At 38.2% G+C, this 16,191-nt stretch overlaps 1 protein-coding gene across 2 annotated transcripts in view; it reads right to left on the bottom strand.

Annotated features, from left to right (window-relative positions):
- The window catches only part of CLASP1 (cytoplasmic linker associated protein 1), a 240,411-nt gene that overhangs the window by 67,138 nt on the left and 157,082 nt on the right, over positions 1-16,191 (bottom strand). Inside the window, exons 24-28 of one of the 2 annotated variants that reach the window (XM_081051107.1) lie at positions 12,127-12,234; positions 7,486-7,548; positions 4,485-4,588; positions 2,594-2,617; positions 1,038-1,282 (exon numbers count right to left, since the gene is read on the bottom strand). In XM_081051107.1, the coding sequence (XP_080907233.1) occupies positions 1,038-1,282; positions 2,594-2,617; positions 4,485-4,588; positions 7,486-7,548; positions 12,127-12,234 (544 nt within the window). The remainder of the gene's footprint in view (positions 1-1,037; positions 1,283-2,593; positions 2,618-4,484; positions 4,589-7,485; positions 7,549-12,126; positions 12,235-16,191) is intronic. The other variant, XM_081051108.1, reaches the window with a different exon arrangement.

Here is a 16,191-nt window from a genome sequence, read left to right as displayed (position 1 = left end):
TAACATTATAACAATGTCATTAGATTAGACCAATGCTAGTCAAGAGATTTCTAGAGACTGGATGGATACTTGAACACTAAGAATCATGGACCTGCCGGTGACCACCAGAATTATACAGATCCTTGAAGCAATGATCACAAGTCATCCTCATTCTGTTTTTTGACAGATTCCTAGCAGTCGGGCTACCTGCATTTCAGAAGGCAAACCTGTCATGGTATCTTCATGAGCAGAATGGCGTAACATGGGGACGGTGGTCAGCAGGCAGGAATGCAGTAGGGTGAGTCAGCCTGACTTGACAGCCACGCTTGTGCTGGGGCGACTCGCCATTAATACCCACCTAGCTGTAGCAGAACCCACCTAGGACCATAAACTTACCTGGTGTCACAGTTTATCTTTAAAAACTTATCTAAAGAATACAATATACTGTATTTCGTGGATTCTAAGTTGCCCACCTTTTCACATTTTAACATCTCTGTAATTGTGAGATTCACCTTGTAATCAAGGACATTAGTAATGTCGGGTTTAATAAGCAGCATTTCTTTTTAGAGGGATATTAAATGACACTGTGTCAATGGTGCCTTATAGTTGATGAAATATGGTACAAACACACTTGTTTGGTATGTGTAATACATGCTCATTTTAGAATATGAAATACAGAAACACAGAAAAAAAGCAAAAATAATTCTAGAGCTAATACTGTTACTATTTTGGAGTACATTTTAGTACCTCTTTACTATGCATATTATGCGTATTTATAAACTATGTATATGCATATATATATTTAAAAAATTTTAGACTGAGACTGCTATCATCTTATCCACAACCAAATGTTTTTGTAAATCTAATAAATGATAGAGTATTTGCTAGAAATTTCAAAGTCTCTGGGAGGCACAGACTAGGCCTTAGCCCTCTGACCACCGTTACTGCTGGAACTTTGTTAAGGACAGGACTCCATACATGGCAAGGAATCCACGTAAGCCCCTGCTGAGTGTAACAGGGGCCCCAACTCAGCTCACAGCGTGACCTCTTGTCCTCACCTCAGTGTTCTTTGGCTCTTCAGCAAGTTCTGCAGCCCTAGAAGCCCCTCTTTCCTTTCTGACCAATTTGAACTGGCACAGTGGTTGAGAACTTCAGCGACATCCTCGGTCTGCCGCAGGTAATGGGGAATGCCACCATTCCTGGACCCGTAGGAGCGCTCCGAGCAAACACTCGAGGCATCACTGTTGGCATCGTCGTCAGAATACATCCCATACGGCTCGTATCTCCGCCTCACAGGCTTCTTCTACCAGATCCAGTGGGGGGTAGGGGTGATCGAGGAAGAAACGGAAAGATGAGATGACCATGAGTCATACCAAACAAAATGAACAACAACGAAGAGTTCAATGTACAAACATACACACATATGCGGACACACCACACTTGCCCTGTGCTTGCAGGTTAGGGAATAAACAGAAAAGCAGACTTCCGGGAGATGTACAAGTCATAAGCAGAGCAACCTGTGGCAGAGAGAAGAGTATGGTCTCTAGAACAGCGAGTGGACTTCTCAGTAAGACAGACTTGGGGTGTGATCCCGGGGCCGCCACTGATGCGCTGTGACCTCAGGAAGCCTCCTGATCTTTCTGCTTCAGTTTCCCTGTCTTTGAGAGTATGATGAGGATTCCTCGCAAAGGCTTGTGGGGAGGATTCGGTGGAATTTGGTGTTCAGTACCTGGCTCAACACCTGACACAGCGCACGTATGTGCGCCCACAGCCTTTTCCCATCGAAAGCAATGTCACTTGAGCACAGCCTACAGGTAAATTTGTTTGAATATTCATGATACAGAAGAAAGTTTGGAACTGAAACGTCAGTGGCGGAGCATCCTATGTAGAAGGGTTCTTCAATTATCTGAGCCACTTTTATTAAGTAAGGACTTCAAGTTTTACAACACAAATCGCCTTTCCATAGACTATAATACCTGCTTCATTCATTTCTTACCCTGAATATAAAACTGTACGTTAAACCCATAAATAATACAGCAACAGCTATACAAAATTGATAAAATGTATAAAATATAATTTCTTTGCGAGAAAAACAGTTATTGGCTTAAACTGTGTAAATGAAATTCTCTAATAATATGGCTTGTACATACATCCCAACTTGCTCAGGACAGTTGTCTTCTGACTACTGTCCCAGCATAATTATGAATAGCACCCACTTTCACTCTCAAAGGTATCTTTGTTAGGATGATAAATTATATGATCACCTGACTTATATATAAACTCGATTTCTAAAATAAGAAAAATGTTGAACATATCCATTCATGAAATAATACCGACATAAGAGTTAGTAGAACTCCAGATAGAAACTGGGCTAATAAATAAAATGAAATACTATTAGGAGAAGGCACAGAGCTTGACATCCAAAATAAATACTATAACAAATGTGAGAGGTGACTGATTCCATCATTAATAAAAGTTTCACTAGGTTCAACAAAATCATAATTTAGATTAGAATTTCTATACTACATTTTTTGTTGCTTTCACTAGCTCCTAAAGGAGATATACTCCCAACAGAAAAAATAAAGTTGTAAAACAAAAGTTAAAGCACTAGTACCTTGCTCCTGGAGTCTCCTAACAGCTGTAGGCAGGAAAATATTGAAGGATCGGGAAAAAGCATAGAGAATTATGTCAGAAGCATATGTGGGGATTGTTCTTGCAACAAAAGTGTACAGCAAAACATACCTTAGCAAATCAAAAACACAGGTTAGCAAGCGATTCATATCAAGCGAATTATAATAAAGAATGCTTTCAAAATGGCATTTCCTAACTCTCCTATACCTCTTATAAAACCTTCCCGTACTGGCGACAATACTTTGCTAAAACTCTCCCCATCCCACTAAGGGGCATCTCAAAAGTCACCATCCATTCAGTTGTCTATCGCTAGGATACATTCTGTCATCCCCTGGGGCTTCTATTCTGTGAGGCAAGGATATGTACCATTCCTGCGCTTTCTCTTCTGAAGCAGTTCAATCAGAGAAACCAAGCAGTTTGGACAAAAAGTAGTAAGGGCAGCATAAATGTAATAGGAGCTAGAGCTCAGAGAAAAGCCCAAGTCATGTAAAGACAAAGCACGAATTCTCAAGTCCTATTCTGCCTCCTAGAACTTTGTACACAGTCCCTCCAGCAGTTCTTTAAAGAACTAAAGAATGTCCCGCCCCCTCCTTAACTGAAGTCCCATCAAACTAAGGATTTTGCACATCCATCATTTGCCACCCCTCTAACCTCCACTTTCTAGGGTCTCTGAACAAATAATGTCTGATTCAGAATCAGAATAATATCAGAATCAAATAATGTCAGATTCTGAATGCTGCAACTTGGAAGGAGAAACAGTTTCACAGAATTCTGTTCCAGCTCGTGACTCTTAAGTTAAAGCCATGGTTAGGGTAATTATCCTCAACTCCAGTATCTGGCAGACAAAAGGCCCTCCTACATATAAGGTTGATAAAAAGAGCTGGCCAGGCAGCCCTTGCTTACATAGCCACTTTCTGAAAGAAATCTGACTGAGCGAGAATAAACGAGGGAAACAGGAAGGGGTTGAAGTCAGAATCGCTTACAGCCCTAGAATATAAAATTCTGATCAGACAAAACAGGGCTGAATTTAAAACTTCAGGATCTGTAAGTAGAATGTTATAATACTTTTTTCCTTGGAAGAGAATAATTCTTCAAACAGTGCAAGCAAGACAAGAGATCAGACAGTTCTAAGGAATACCTATTTTAAATGCTGAGCACACAAGCCAGAATATGCAAGAGGCTGTGTTACTACGAGCTGAAACGTATCTTTAAAAAGCAATCAGACCATGAACGGATTCTACTCAGGAACTTTTTGCTATAACCATAAATTTAAGGATGTCTCATCACTTCGTGTTTTTTAAAAAGATATTACATTATAATGACATTAAAACATATACTGCCAGAGCTTCACGTTCTCAGAGTCAATGTCAAAATCTGGGAAATTTCCTTACACAATGATTTAAGGACTCATAAAAAAAAAATCATGTAGAAAACTAGTGAAGTAGTGTAATAAACGCAAGATTTTCAAACCACAAACTCTATTACCTACTATTATAATGATATGTTCAGGTTATGCCATCAAAGCTTGGAAAGCAATAGAAGCAATAGAACGGGGAAAAGGAGATGCTGTGGGGAATAAAAAAGACACCCAATGACATCAGAGAAGCCCAATGTCATCAAAACTTCCTTGGTACTGAGGAGCACAGAAGAAATACTTGATGCTAATAGTTTTTGTACGGCCCATTTTCACTTATGTACAGAGATAATAAAAGTTTAAGAAAAAAAGCAATAATATAAATTTACCCAACATCTGCACAATTTTAAAGAATGTCAAAAATAATTCAGTAACCTGATTTGGAGGCAATTTTTTGTTCAGACAGAGAATATCGCAGATGAAAAATTCAAAGAGACTCTACACACACTAGGACTCTTACCAAAGCATCGGCAACAGCAGCCTCAAGGTCTGTACTCGTGCTTAAGACGCGCATGGCATTCACAGAACCAGGTATTCTTCCTGCCTGGCCAAGGCCAAATCGGTCTATTTAAAAAAACAAAAGCAAAAAGGTATGTCACTTGAATTCACATTTTCTCAATTCTTTGCAAGGACTCCTGCCTCTTCCCACCTACAGAATACAGGCACTGAAACATCTCTCGCCAATTTTAACTACACTTGATCTGAGTTTAGCAGTGGCAGAAGTTAGGTTGTTCATTTAATATTGTGCCACAAAGCATCCTGACAATTGAAATGGTTCTTTAATGATGTTTTATTTTTGAAAAGTATTGAGACACAGGACAGGGAACTTACTATATAGAAGGAAGCTGGGCTACAAGTTATCTTTTAATCTATTTAGCTTTCCCTCTACAGGCAAAGTGTCCCTGAGGTTTGGTCAAACTAATTAGAAAGCTTCAGGGTTTCACAAATTAGTTCTAATGCAATGTGCAATAAAGTTAAAATTTGAAACAAATGTACTAAATTGAACCCTATGCAAATTTTCACTAGTGTCAATACAGTTTAACTATGATTAAATTTAATTAATTTTAGTTACTTGTTCATCATGATGCCTGTCACCAAAGGTTATTTAAAAATCAATTTATTAAAATTCTTTAATAATCACCACAAAGCTAGCATCTTCACTGCAGAACATTAATAATTCAGATGATATTGTATACATTTTTCCTGAGTCCCTCAAAGAACTATTAAATGATAGTCTTTATATTATACATGTAGACAAAAGGGATAAAATTCCAAAAATTTAGAACAAATTTTAGCATTTTAAACAATTATTCTAAGCTTGTTGATGATTATAGACAATAAAAGCTACTTTCTAAAGTCCCTTTAAGTCAGCCGACCAGTTGACCAGCCTTCCTTAAGAAGTGCTGAGATTTAAACTATAATAGGAGAAACTCAGTTTAAATTATACTTAATAAGTGTATTGCACTATCTACTGGTAAAAGTCTCTTATTTAAAATGCTAAGGTATTAAAGAAAAACCTTTGGAAGAAAATGTTAAGATAAAAAACTGCCCTTTATTAACAAATAAGACACTGAACAAGGAAAATCTCTGTACTAGCCCCATTTTAGTAATGAACCACTTAGAATAAAAGGAACGCTAGTATCTGTCTTACACGAATTGATCTTTCTTATAAAATGATGTATGTAAAATTTTAGATATGGATCAAAAACATCACCGACAAAACTGGTGAACTTTAAAAGTGAACTTTAAAAGCTAAGTGCTACTTAGCTTTTTATAAAATGTCAGTTTCAAAACATTATATCTTCCATCACCACAGAAAGGGAAAAAAATTTAAACACTGCTAATCAACAGTCATACAGTCATGAATTTTTTTAAAGAAACAAAAATTGTATGTTATACTATCCCCTTTTTTAATGCACTTGCTAATCATAATGAATGTCATCTTGGCCATTTTGTTTAAAAGGCAATTTAATACACCATATAAACTAAAAAGAGACCATAAAACAATTATATCTATATACTGATATATAAATTATCAGTTGAAATATAAAAGTGTAAATTCGAGAATTATTGCGCAGAGTTTTATAAATGATCTTTGTCATCTTTTTTTCCATTAAAAAAGGGTAGATAGTAAGGGATTTATGGGTAACAGAATGAAAGGAATTCAATTTATAAGCCATATAACAATTACCCAGCAGAAACTAAAATAAAACGGAATCTAAAAAATTTTTTTAAATAAAAAAAATTAAAAATCTCATGCCAGCAATTCTTGCTCCAGGGGTAATACTGATTTTTCAGACACAAAATTAAAACTGTAAGAAAAAATGCAATTATTCTGTGCTTCCCAGATGCATACAGCTTTGTCATACACAGTAACTGAAGATCATTTGATATGTATGATAGGTCATTTGAATTTCAAATCTTAAGGGGAAATGTTTGTCTGGATCCAAGCAAAATGAGCAGCCTTTTGTTTTCACCAGACCCAAATCTGTGCTACGTCCTCACTGCTCTGACACTATTGTGAAGCTCCATTTCCCAAGAGATAGATACATGGGACTGTACCCTCAGTCTGGCCCATAATCTTTAGGGGCATGCGCTAATCAGAACGTACGTAATAAAATGCATACCTGACTTCATTTAGAGGTAGAACAGAGAAAATATCTACTCAGAGAATTGGTCACAGCTGTCACCTGTGATTTTGTAGGTGGTACCTTACTCAGTTGAGACAAGTGCAGGCATTAGGGACTGTTAGCATATCAAAATGATGCCAGTTCAATCCAGCAAATTGATGCGTTATTGTATGCTTGCTTTTTGCCCCAATGGCTAACCACTGAATTTTTGGTATTAAAACGAGGCTGAGATAGAAAGCTTAGTGTCCAAAGGCTGCAAAAGCAACCCCATTATCTGAATCATGATCTTATTTTTCCATAAAAATTTTAGGACAATCCATTTATTTTTATACATGTGAAATTATGTATAAGTTGGTAACTAAACAGTACCTCCAAATAATTAGAACCTGACACTAATAATTAACATTAATAATCAAAACTTTATTAGGAGCAAAGACTTTGGAGCTGAATGACACTACTGGATGATATCCATACTCTATTCCCCATGGGGACCCTTCAGGGGTTACCTAGTTTGGGTTGTCGTTTTCCTGAGGGAGGGAGTGAACACAGGGTGAGACGTGCGTCCCCATTTTTTGCTTTGTTTTGTTTTAACATAAATATGAACACTGGAGAAATGATGTTATCAAACAGGCTATAAGGCTTCTATGTACGGCCTATTAACAGAACCATAAACATTCAACAACTTAAAAAAATAAAAGCATGTTGGGGGAAAAAAAAAAATGCGGTGCATACATGCCAAGTGCTAGCCGACACTGATGAAAACAAATGTTGAAATGAGTGTGAAACTAGAACAGATGAAGAAGCCAAGTCATGCAGTTAGCACTTGTTCACCTGACTGCCCAACAGATTCAGCAGTGGAGAGAGCACTAGTGGACCTGGAATGACGTCGAGAGGCTGCAGGTAAAAGGAACGGCAACACCCACAGGATTAACACAGAAGTACCCAAGACAGGAAATGCCACAGTCCAAAGGAAATGCAGGGACTGCTACCAACAGGTCATGTTTTCTCATGAAAAGAAATGGTGCTGGATATGAGTGGATAGCAAGCGCCAATCCCCAAACTCCCAGCAGCCTGCTGGCTTTCACATAGCTGTTAGACACACAGGTGCAACAAAGGCACCCTACTCTGTAAGGTGTTCCTTATACACCAGCTAACTCAGATTCTGGGTGGAGAATCGCGCCATGAAGCCTCTATCAGCCATTATGGAAATATGCAACATGAAGAGCATCTGGAGTCCCAGAGCACCATCTAAATCCCAGAGAGAACAGCAGTAGGATGGATCATTAACTCAGCTCACAAGATGTCTCATCAGTGTGTGATGCTTATGCAACCATGCACCAAAAACAAAAGCAGAGAAGTTCATAATGTTATTTGAACAGAAACAGAATGAAATCACAAGAAGGGGACTTAACTGGAATTCCATTTTCCCCAGTCAAAATTTTTGTTGTTCTATTGCCTGAATATCCTAATTAATGAGTTTGGTGTTTAACTGTTGAAAAATTAGTGGCAAGTTTAATGGCTTTCCCTGGGGAGCCATTTGCAGTGTCACGGTTCTGAGCAGACTCTGTAATTCAGCTGAGGGCAAATGCGGTGTGATCACAGCAAGCTTAAGACTGCAGGCAAAGTACTCAGCCCTTTTGGGTCTAGTCTCCTCATCTGTAAAATGGTGCTAATAATGGTACCTACCTCTTGGGAGTTCAGATAATTAAAGGAGATAAAAAAGCACCTGAAGCACGTGACGCAATGCCAGGCACAGAATAAACGAGTGGTAACGGCCATAGTTGCGATGCTGTTGGTGGCAGTAATGGTTAAGAGTAAACTCCCATTTACATTGAGACATTACATGGTTGTATTAGCAAGTATTCATAATAAGCATCTTAATTCTTCAGTCTGAGGAAATAGATGCTAAACTCTATCCTCATGGGGATAGAGAAATCATTATGTCCTATAGACTTGATTCAAAACATGAATTTATTGACCAGAGTGCCAGGTAACATACGGTTTTTATCTCAGAAAACAACAACAATAAATAATATGTTTCTCTTCATTACTCTGAGAACATGATGATGATTGTACCATAGACGATTCATAGGTTTAACAAAAGGATCCTAGGCAGTGCTACTTTTCACACCTACTACTAGAGTACAGCATCCTGAACACATTCACGTTTACAGTTCGGCACAAAAATATCAAAACCTCAAACTCTTCAATATAACTATTTATTTAAGCTCATGTCACTTTATGAAATACATGTATTTGTGGTATGAAACAGCTAAGGCTTCCTGGTCAATAAGGACCAATTTTTACCAGCTTGCAAAAGGAAAAGAAAATAAGAAAATTCCTAATTTCTCAAGCAGCACAAACATAAATCAGCAATCTCCACAACAAATATAAAATAATCACTTTACTCAAATAAGGAGGTTGGCAAAATATTCTGTAAGACTGAAACAAAATATTCACTTACTATTCAAGCCTATCAGTATCATTATCTTGACAGATTAAACCAAAAATCGTTTTTAAGCAATACCTGATTTAAAGGTTCCTTATAAAGTTGTCCTTTGGTTCTATTTCAACAGAATATTCTATAATAAATCTGTCATGTAATGAGTCCTCTGTCACCTTTTCAGTGAACACCCAAAAATAGAATCCAAGGTGAACCCACTTACATCAAAGCCTGACTTACAGTAAATCCTGCAGCCCTTAATTTCACTTAAAAGTCATCACTGTAACCATGTAAATAGATATTCATACCACTAAAATGGTCCAAAACAATCTTGTAATAAAAATATAAACTTAAAACCAATATATATTTACTGAAACGTAATTACTTTCACCAACCCTCCCCTTTTTAAAGCAAAGCTTGGCCATATGAGTTGATTCAAAGGAGCACTACCACAGTCTCACTAATTTATAAAAGGGGTGGGAAATGAGCATTTAAGTGAATGAGAAAAAGAAGAAAAGTTCGCATTCTCTGAAAGGCACAGTAAGTTTTTGTGGGGAAAACAGCCTACTGGGACTTAGATCTGAATTTCCAGGTCCTAACCACAAGTCTGGAAATCATGATTCAGAAACATGGCTGAGTACTTTCTACGTGGCTCGGCCTGGAGAGGTCTCACAGAAAGCATTTAACACATTTCAGAGGAACAAATAAAAATACTAAATTATCAGAACTGCTTTCCAATGAGGCAGCTTAGAAGTCAGGCCTCGATTCAAACCCTGGCTCCACTGCTTAGCCGTGTGACCTTGAGAAAGTGGTTTACTCTCTTTAAGTCAGTTTTGTCACCTGTAACAGAGAGATGATAATACCTGTCCCAGAGGGACCACAAGGGATTACGCCCAACGCTGCTCAGAATGGTGCCAGGTACCGGAAAGCACTGTTCTTCTTGCTCAACAAAAGCTTTATAAACAGATTTAACTCGTGGAGGGAAAAAAAGGCGTAGTACAAAAATTCAGCTGGAAAGAAGTTACTATTGCCCTGACCGCAACAGAAGACACGTGCTGATGCTAGTTTGTTAGGAAGGGGAAATGTCTGCATCCACCTCTTCTGCCTTGGTAGAAGCATTATCCATTTCAGCGTTCTGGATTGTCACCAAGACATTTAAAGAAGATCCATTTCACCACAGAAAGTTAAAAACAGACCAGGTCACTGAACTCCTCAGGACTCAGTCAGGACCTCAAGAATGTAGCACTCCTTGCTGGGCCCACAGACCTCACGCTGGATTACAAAGGCTGCTTCCACAGACAGTGACAAAAATACCAGTACACATGACATAAAAAGACTCACTTGCCTCTAAGAGACAAAATGACCAATAAATGGATTGTTCACGTATATAACCGGTTGTCTGGAAGGTCAGATAGTGAGCAGGATACATAGACATACAGCCTTAACTTAAAAGGAAAAATCACCAGTTCATGGCGGGAGGGGGGGCGGATCACTGCCACCACTGATCTGTTGAGAACTCTGGCCTAATGCTTCACATTGCTGCGGGAGAACTGCTGTGTACCAGGTACACTTCCCACTCTGGTCTGCATGCTAAGCGGGTAACACAGCTCACCCAGGTGTCTGCTCACTAAGCCACGTGCCTCATCCAGCAGGGCTTTTGCACCCACTGCCTGCTCCTCCTCAAAACTTCACAAGGGACAAGGGGTCCAAAGTGAATATATCTAGATTCTGCTGACTGATGCTGAGTGGGGAAAAGGATACTGGGAAGAAATGTATGACAACAGAAACAAATATTAAGACCTTATGCTTCTGACATTTTCATATTTGAAAGACCAGTTACATAATTAGAGTAAAAATAACAGACTGCTGCAGTCCACAGTCCTATATAATAACCTTAGGCCTAATCGTTATAAAATGATTTCTACCTCCTGTGCTTATCAAGAGGAAAATACACAAGCGTATAGCACTTAACATGCCACAGAGCTAAGACACAATTACTGAAGAAAACAAACTATTTCTTTTAAGTGAAAGTATTGTTGACAGATTACCTCTGGGGATCAGTAATTTGCACTATGTAAATAAGCAACTTATATGTCCATTTTAGAAAAAGGCAGAACTATTAACACTAAAGAGAAAAGGTAAATAAAATATTCTATAAAGGATACATGTTTCTCTTTTTGTCTTGTTTTTCCTGAATCCTAGAAACTGTTAAAATACAAATTCTGTATATAAGACAAACTGAGGCGGGTGGGGAATCAGCAGCCCCAGCTGGCACCCGGCTGGTATCTGAGGTACGGTACTTACACCACCTGTGGCAACCAAACATTGTAAATTTTGGTCCTGGGATGGCATCAGCTCACAGACATTAAATAGCTTATTGAGCCCAGGAAGAATGAAAATATCTAATTAACAATAAGCGTCATGAAGTTTTGCAATGTGCTGGACACCTAAGCAATTTATCAAAAAGCTATTTTTAGACTCCTTTAAAGAAAAGCTTTGAAATGACTTATTTAACAAAAACATGGCTAACAGCTTCATTCATGCTGGTTTTCAGATGAACGTTGTAACCCCTAAACTGAGCCCATTTGGTGTCCTAAACATTACCATGATTTCACTTTTTTTCCTTCTTTGAATTGAATCATGTATGGCCTAATCACCAGTAAAATTAAACACAAATTGCTGACATCCAATGAGTAAGGACAAACTCTGCATTAACTCTACTTTTAAGCAGCAATTAACGGTGGCTGAGCTTCACCTTCTGTTAGAAATGACCACAGATGGGCTGGCCTGGCAGCAACAGCATGGAGTGAAGTGGTGCTTTTTTCCTCTAACATGTAAAAACCGGAAGTGGCCAAAATTCAAGCATGCAGAGGGGGACAACAAAGGAAAACTAAGGAAGAGGAAAGAGAGAAGAAAGGATCACAGGACAGTAGAGGAGGGAAAGCAGGTCATTCCACCTAGCAGTCTGGGGAAAGCAGTGGAGCAGGGAAGGGACTCTGCTCCGAGAGCCAGCGCCTACGTGTACTCACCGAGCGGAGGGAAGCCCCGAGCAGGGCTTGTATCTCGGCTGCTCTCACGGCTGGTATCGCGGCTGCACCCCTGACTCATGCTGGGTCGAGGGATACGGCTGCTCCGTGCTAGTGTGCAGCATGAGGGGTTTCAGAGAAGGTGAACAAGTTTAATGAAGACAGAAAACTCACAAAACGTCAGTCACATTCCGTTAACGTAATCATGACATTGTCGGCGTTGAGCGTTCTGATGAATGAGCACCTATTTCCCTGCTGCGGTCTCACTGACTGACATGCCAACAGGAGAGGGTTGGGAGAACAACTCCATTATGCTCAAAGCCTCAGAAAGCTGTGGATTGTGGTATGAAATGAAAAGAAAACTTTCCAAAGAGCAAACTGGCACCAGAAAACACAAGATCAGAAAGCCTTATAGAAATGACCCATTCTTGTGGCTTTAGCAAACTTCTCCACAAGAGGATAAAAGACCAAAGCCATTTTCATATGCACTGGGTTCTTAGATCATTTAATTTGGATTAGAAAACAGAATGAAGGCTCTAGTCACTGAGAACTTACCTAATTAAAAGAGGGCTCACTCCTCCCAGCCTGGCCTTCTTTATAAAGAGAAGTCGGAGGGACAGACACAGCTGGAGAACCTGCCTACTTCGAGTAAGTGTGTAGACGCTCAAACATATTTAATTATCTGAACCAACAGATACAGAGTTGGGATTGCTATCCCATATTTACTGGTCCCAACATTTAATTCCTCTTCTTGCTAGGGAATCCCCAAATTTGCCTGTGGTCCCTACGCAAACACCTTCACTTACCCGGCGTCACGCAAGTCTAATAGTATGTGAACTGATACTCCCAATATTCACGTTAAGAGATCCCTCCCCTGACCTCAGAACAGCCAATTACTGTATGATTTCCTATGGATAATGTTAATACACTCACATTATAAAACACTGAGAACACAGTCACATGAACAGCCTAAGGCCATCAGAAAAGATCATGATGCTTTTGTTTTTCAATTTAATTTGAGAAAACAAATATAGTACTGGTAAAATACTCGGAAACAACTTGGCATACTGAATGCGTGTAGCCACCGACCTAACTGCTGAAGAGGACAATAGAAATTTCCATCTTGAAAGGATCTACTAACTCTGGACTGGAGAGAAATGTCTTTTTCAGAAATTTTGGAAAAAATAAACTTGATTCGCCATGTTTTTACATCAGTGAATCAATAAGTGTAACCTATTATTTTAGAACAAAGGTAGATTTATTGTGTGGCCAAACCACAACAAGGATGTCTTACAAATCAGAATCATGCAACCCCCTGATAAAGAAAAGTACAAAAGTGAAAAACCAAACCAACTTCTGATTATGGTCTGAGGGCTAGAGTTGAATCAGACCCTAAAGGAATAAAGGTTTCACTCTGCACTGGCCAGAAAGTGAAGGTCAAGGGCAGGACTGCAATCTGAGCAACAGCAAGAACAGGGCTGCATTTGGAATTCTCTGGTAATTCCTACCTCCTCCTTCATTTTGTCATGGTGACATGGAAGCACTGAATTTCCACTCAAAGTACCAGTGACTATTTAATCAGCAATTCTTGATAACACTCTAAACGGCTCCTTCAGTGAGGGCAAAAGCAGCAGGTACTAAATTAAACCCTTAAAAGACTAGGGAGTATCTACTGATTCCCTCCGACATATGAGAAGTTGCCTAAAATGTACAAAGCAACACTGCTTCTCCTCAGAGGATCGATAGCCCATCTGACTGATGAAACGACCTCCGCAGTGACATGCTAACTCACTGGGTCAGCCACTAACCCTCTTCGGGTCTCAGCCTCCCTCAGGAAGGGGAGGAAGAAAGAGTCACACCATTTTAAAGAGAAGGTACATATGTAAGCACTTCTGAGTTCCCTGATGCAAGTCACACATGAAAATCTTACCTATTCCACTGCCTACTCCAAAACAAATCATCACGTGTAATAAAAACAGTTCTGAGAGTTTTTAACATATGGACATGCTTAGTTGAGCCTTTTCTTATGGTTCTTGCCCATAATTTTCACCCAGCTCCCACCTCCTTAAATTAACAAACATGCCACAGCAATGGGAAATCTCTGCTCTCTCCCTGAGCTGAGCCTATTTTGGGAAGACAATTAGAGTATGAAAAGGGACAGACACACATGACCTGAAGTTAACACTATGCATAATTCTTCACAAGGTCTACCCTCCGAGTATGTCACCCAAAGAATGTTCAGTTGTGTTGACTGGCTCCTTTCGCATTTGGCTAGTAGCAACATACAGAAAAAGAACTGTTTACAATTTTGCAAAAATCTGTTCATACAGTTGCCCTAAACCTCATTAAAATACATCTAATGGTTATATCAACAGTTCAAATGTTGGATAATTTAAAACACAATAGGAAAAAATACTCACTTATAATACCACTTCCAAAGACCAATCTACAAGGATTTAAAATAAGTATATAAATAAACGATTTTTTAAAAGACTAATTAGTTACGTCGTTAAAACTAAAAAACAATATACCAAATCAATTTGTCTCTGTTGAGTGCCCAAACTGTACATCCTATGTGAGAATATGCTACGTAGGAGAAGGCTTATAGAGGAGGAAAAGACAATAAAAACATTCTTTCTAAACGCACTATTCTTAAGTAGCTCTCCAGTCTTGTGCTTACAAGAAATGCTGGGAAGTCTTGAAAAACTATTTCACTGGCTTTCATTTCTGGAGAGAGACTTTTGTTCTACCTTTATAGTGTTTTAAGGATAATCCTGACTTCTGACTTTAAGATCCTACAGAACTTAAGCAGAAGTACAAGAGAAATAATGAAAAGTACCGGAAGTTAAAGACATGAAATATCTCTCTCTACATATTTTCATGTTTTGGTCTTATATACAACAGTCTAATTTAACCGCTGAAATTGATTATTAATTTTTAGTTCTTTCAAACTATTTTAAACCAGAAAATCTGGAAACATTTTAAACGCATATCCACAAAATGTAAGCTGCAAAAAGTCAAATATTTTTTATACCCTTTCCAATAGATGAGTGGGGGAAAAAAGGGAACCAAAGAACACATTTCCAAAATATAATTGTTATAAATGTTAGCTATTTATATTACTTTATTGTTTGTCAAAAATAGAACAAAACACAAAAATAAAACAATTTACAAATAGTATATCCTTCTATTTGGTTGAACACTTTATGAAGGACTAAATTGCCAAGAAAAAAGAAAGTAGCAAGATCTTATTTTGTTTGTTGTTATCCAACAGGGATTACATCCCGTTTTCCTTAACAAACCTTAAGTGCTAAAGAAGAGCTTTGGCATCAGATAAGAAATGAAAATTTAGTTAAGAAATATTATTTCAAACAAAAAAAGGTATAGTTGAACCAAACATAATCTGTAGATAACTAGAGTTAATTCTCTGTACAAATTCTAAGATTAGTTTAGCTATAATTAAAACTATTAATTGGTTTGGGGATTATAGAAAATGTTCTTTAAAGATGTTCCCTCTTTTTTTTGAATACTATGTTCAAAGTTTCTGTACAATGAACCAAAATGTTTACTCACATAGGCATATACCCAGTATACTCTAGATGATCACAGAAGTGTATAATGTATTACTGAAAAATGCTAATATAGCTACATCCTATGAATCAGAATCCCTGAGATTACCCTAGGAAAAAATGGAAAGTATATTTTATTCATATGTGTATCGTTATATCAGTGTGTGTGTATTCTGTCAATGTGCAGAAATTTAAATATCTTCTTTAATCAGAATTGTACATATGACCTCAAAGCCTGACATATAATTAATACCCAAAATGAGCATCAGGAAATAACTTTCTTCAAATAGTGTTTCAAATAGGAACTCTTTGGAAAGGGAGCAGGCTCCTATTTAGTTCTTATTGATGATGCCTCATAGTGCCTCCTCTAAAAGCTTATTAAGTGTGGTCTTTCCAACTATTCATAACATAAACTTCACAGTTAAGACCATGGAAGACTATGTCCTAGAGTCATGCTGGATAACTAACGTTGATTTACTTTCCAATTTCAAAAAGGTAA

Source organism: Rhinolophus hipposideros (assembly GCF_964194185.1).
Source record: "Rhinolophus hipposideros genome assembly, chromosome: 6".
NCBI lineage: Eukaryota > Metazoa > Chordata > Mammalia > Chiroptera > Rhinolophidae > Rhinolophus > Rhinolophus hipposideros.
Note: the sequence above shows the minus strand (reverse complement) of the source record. Positions and strands in the feature narration are given on the sequence as shown.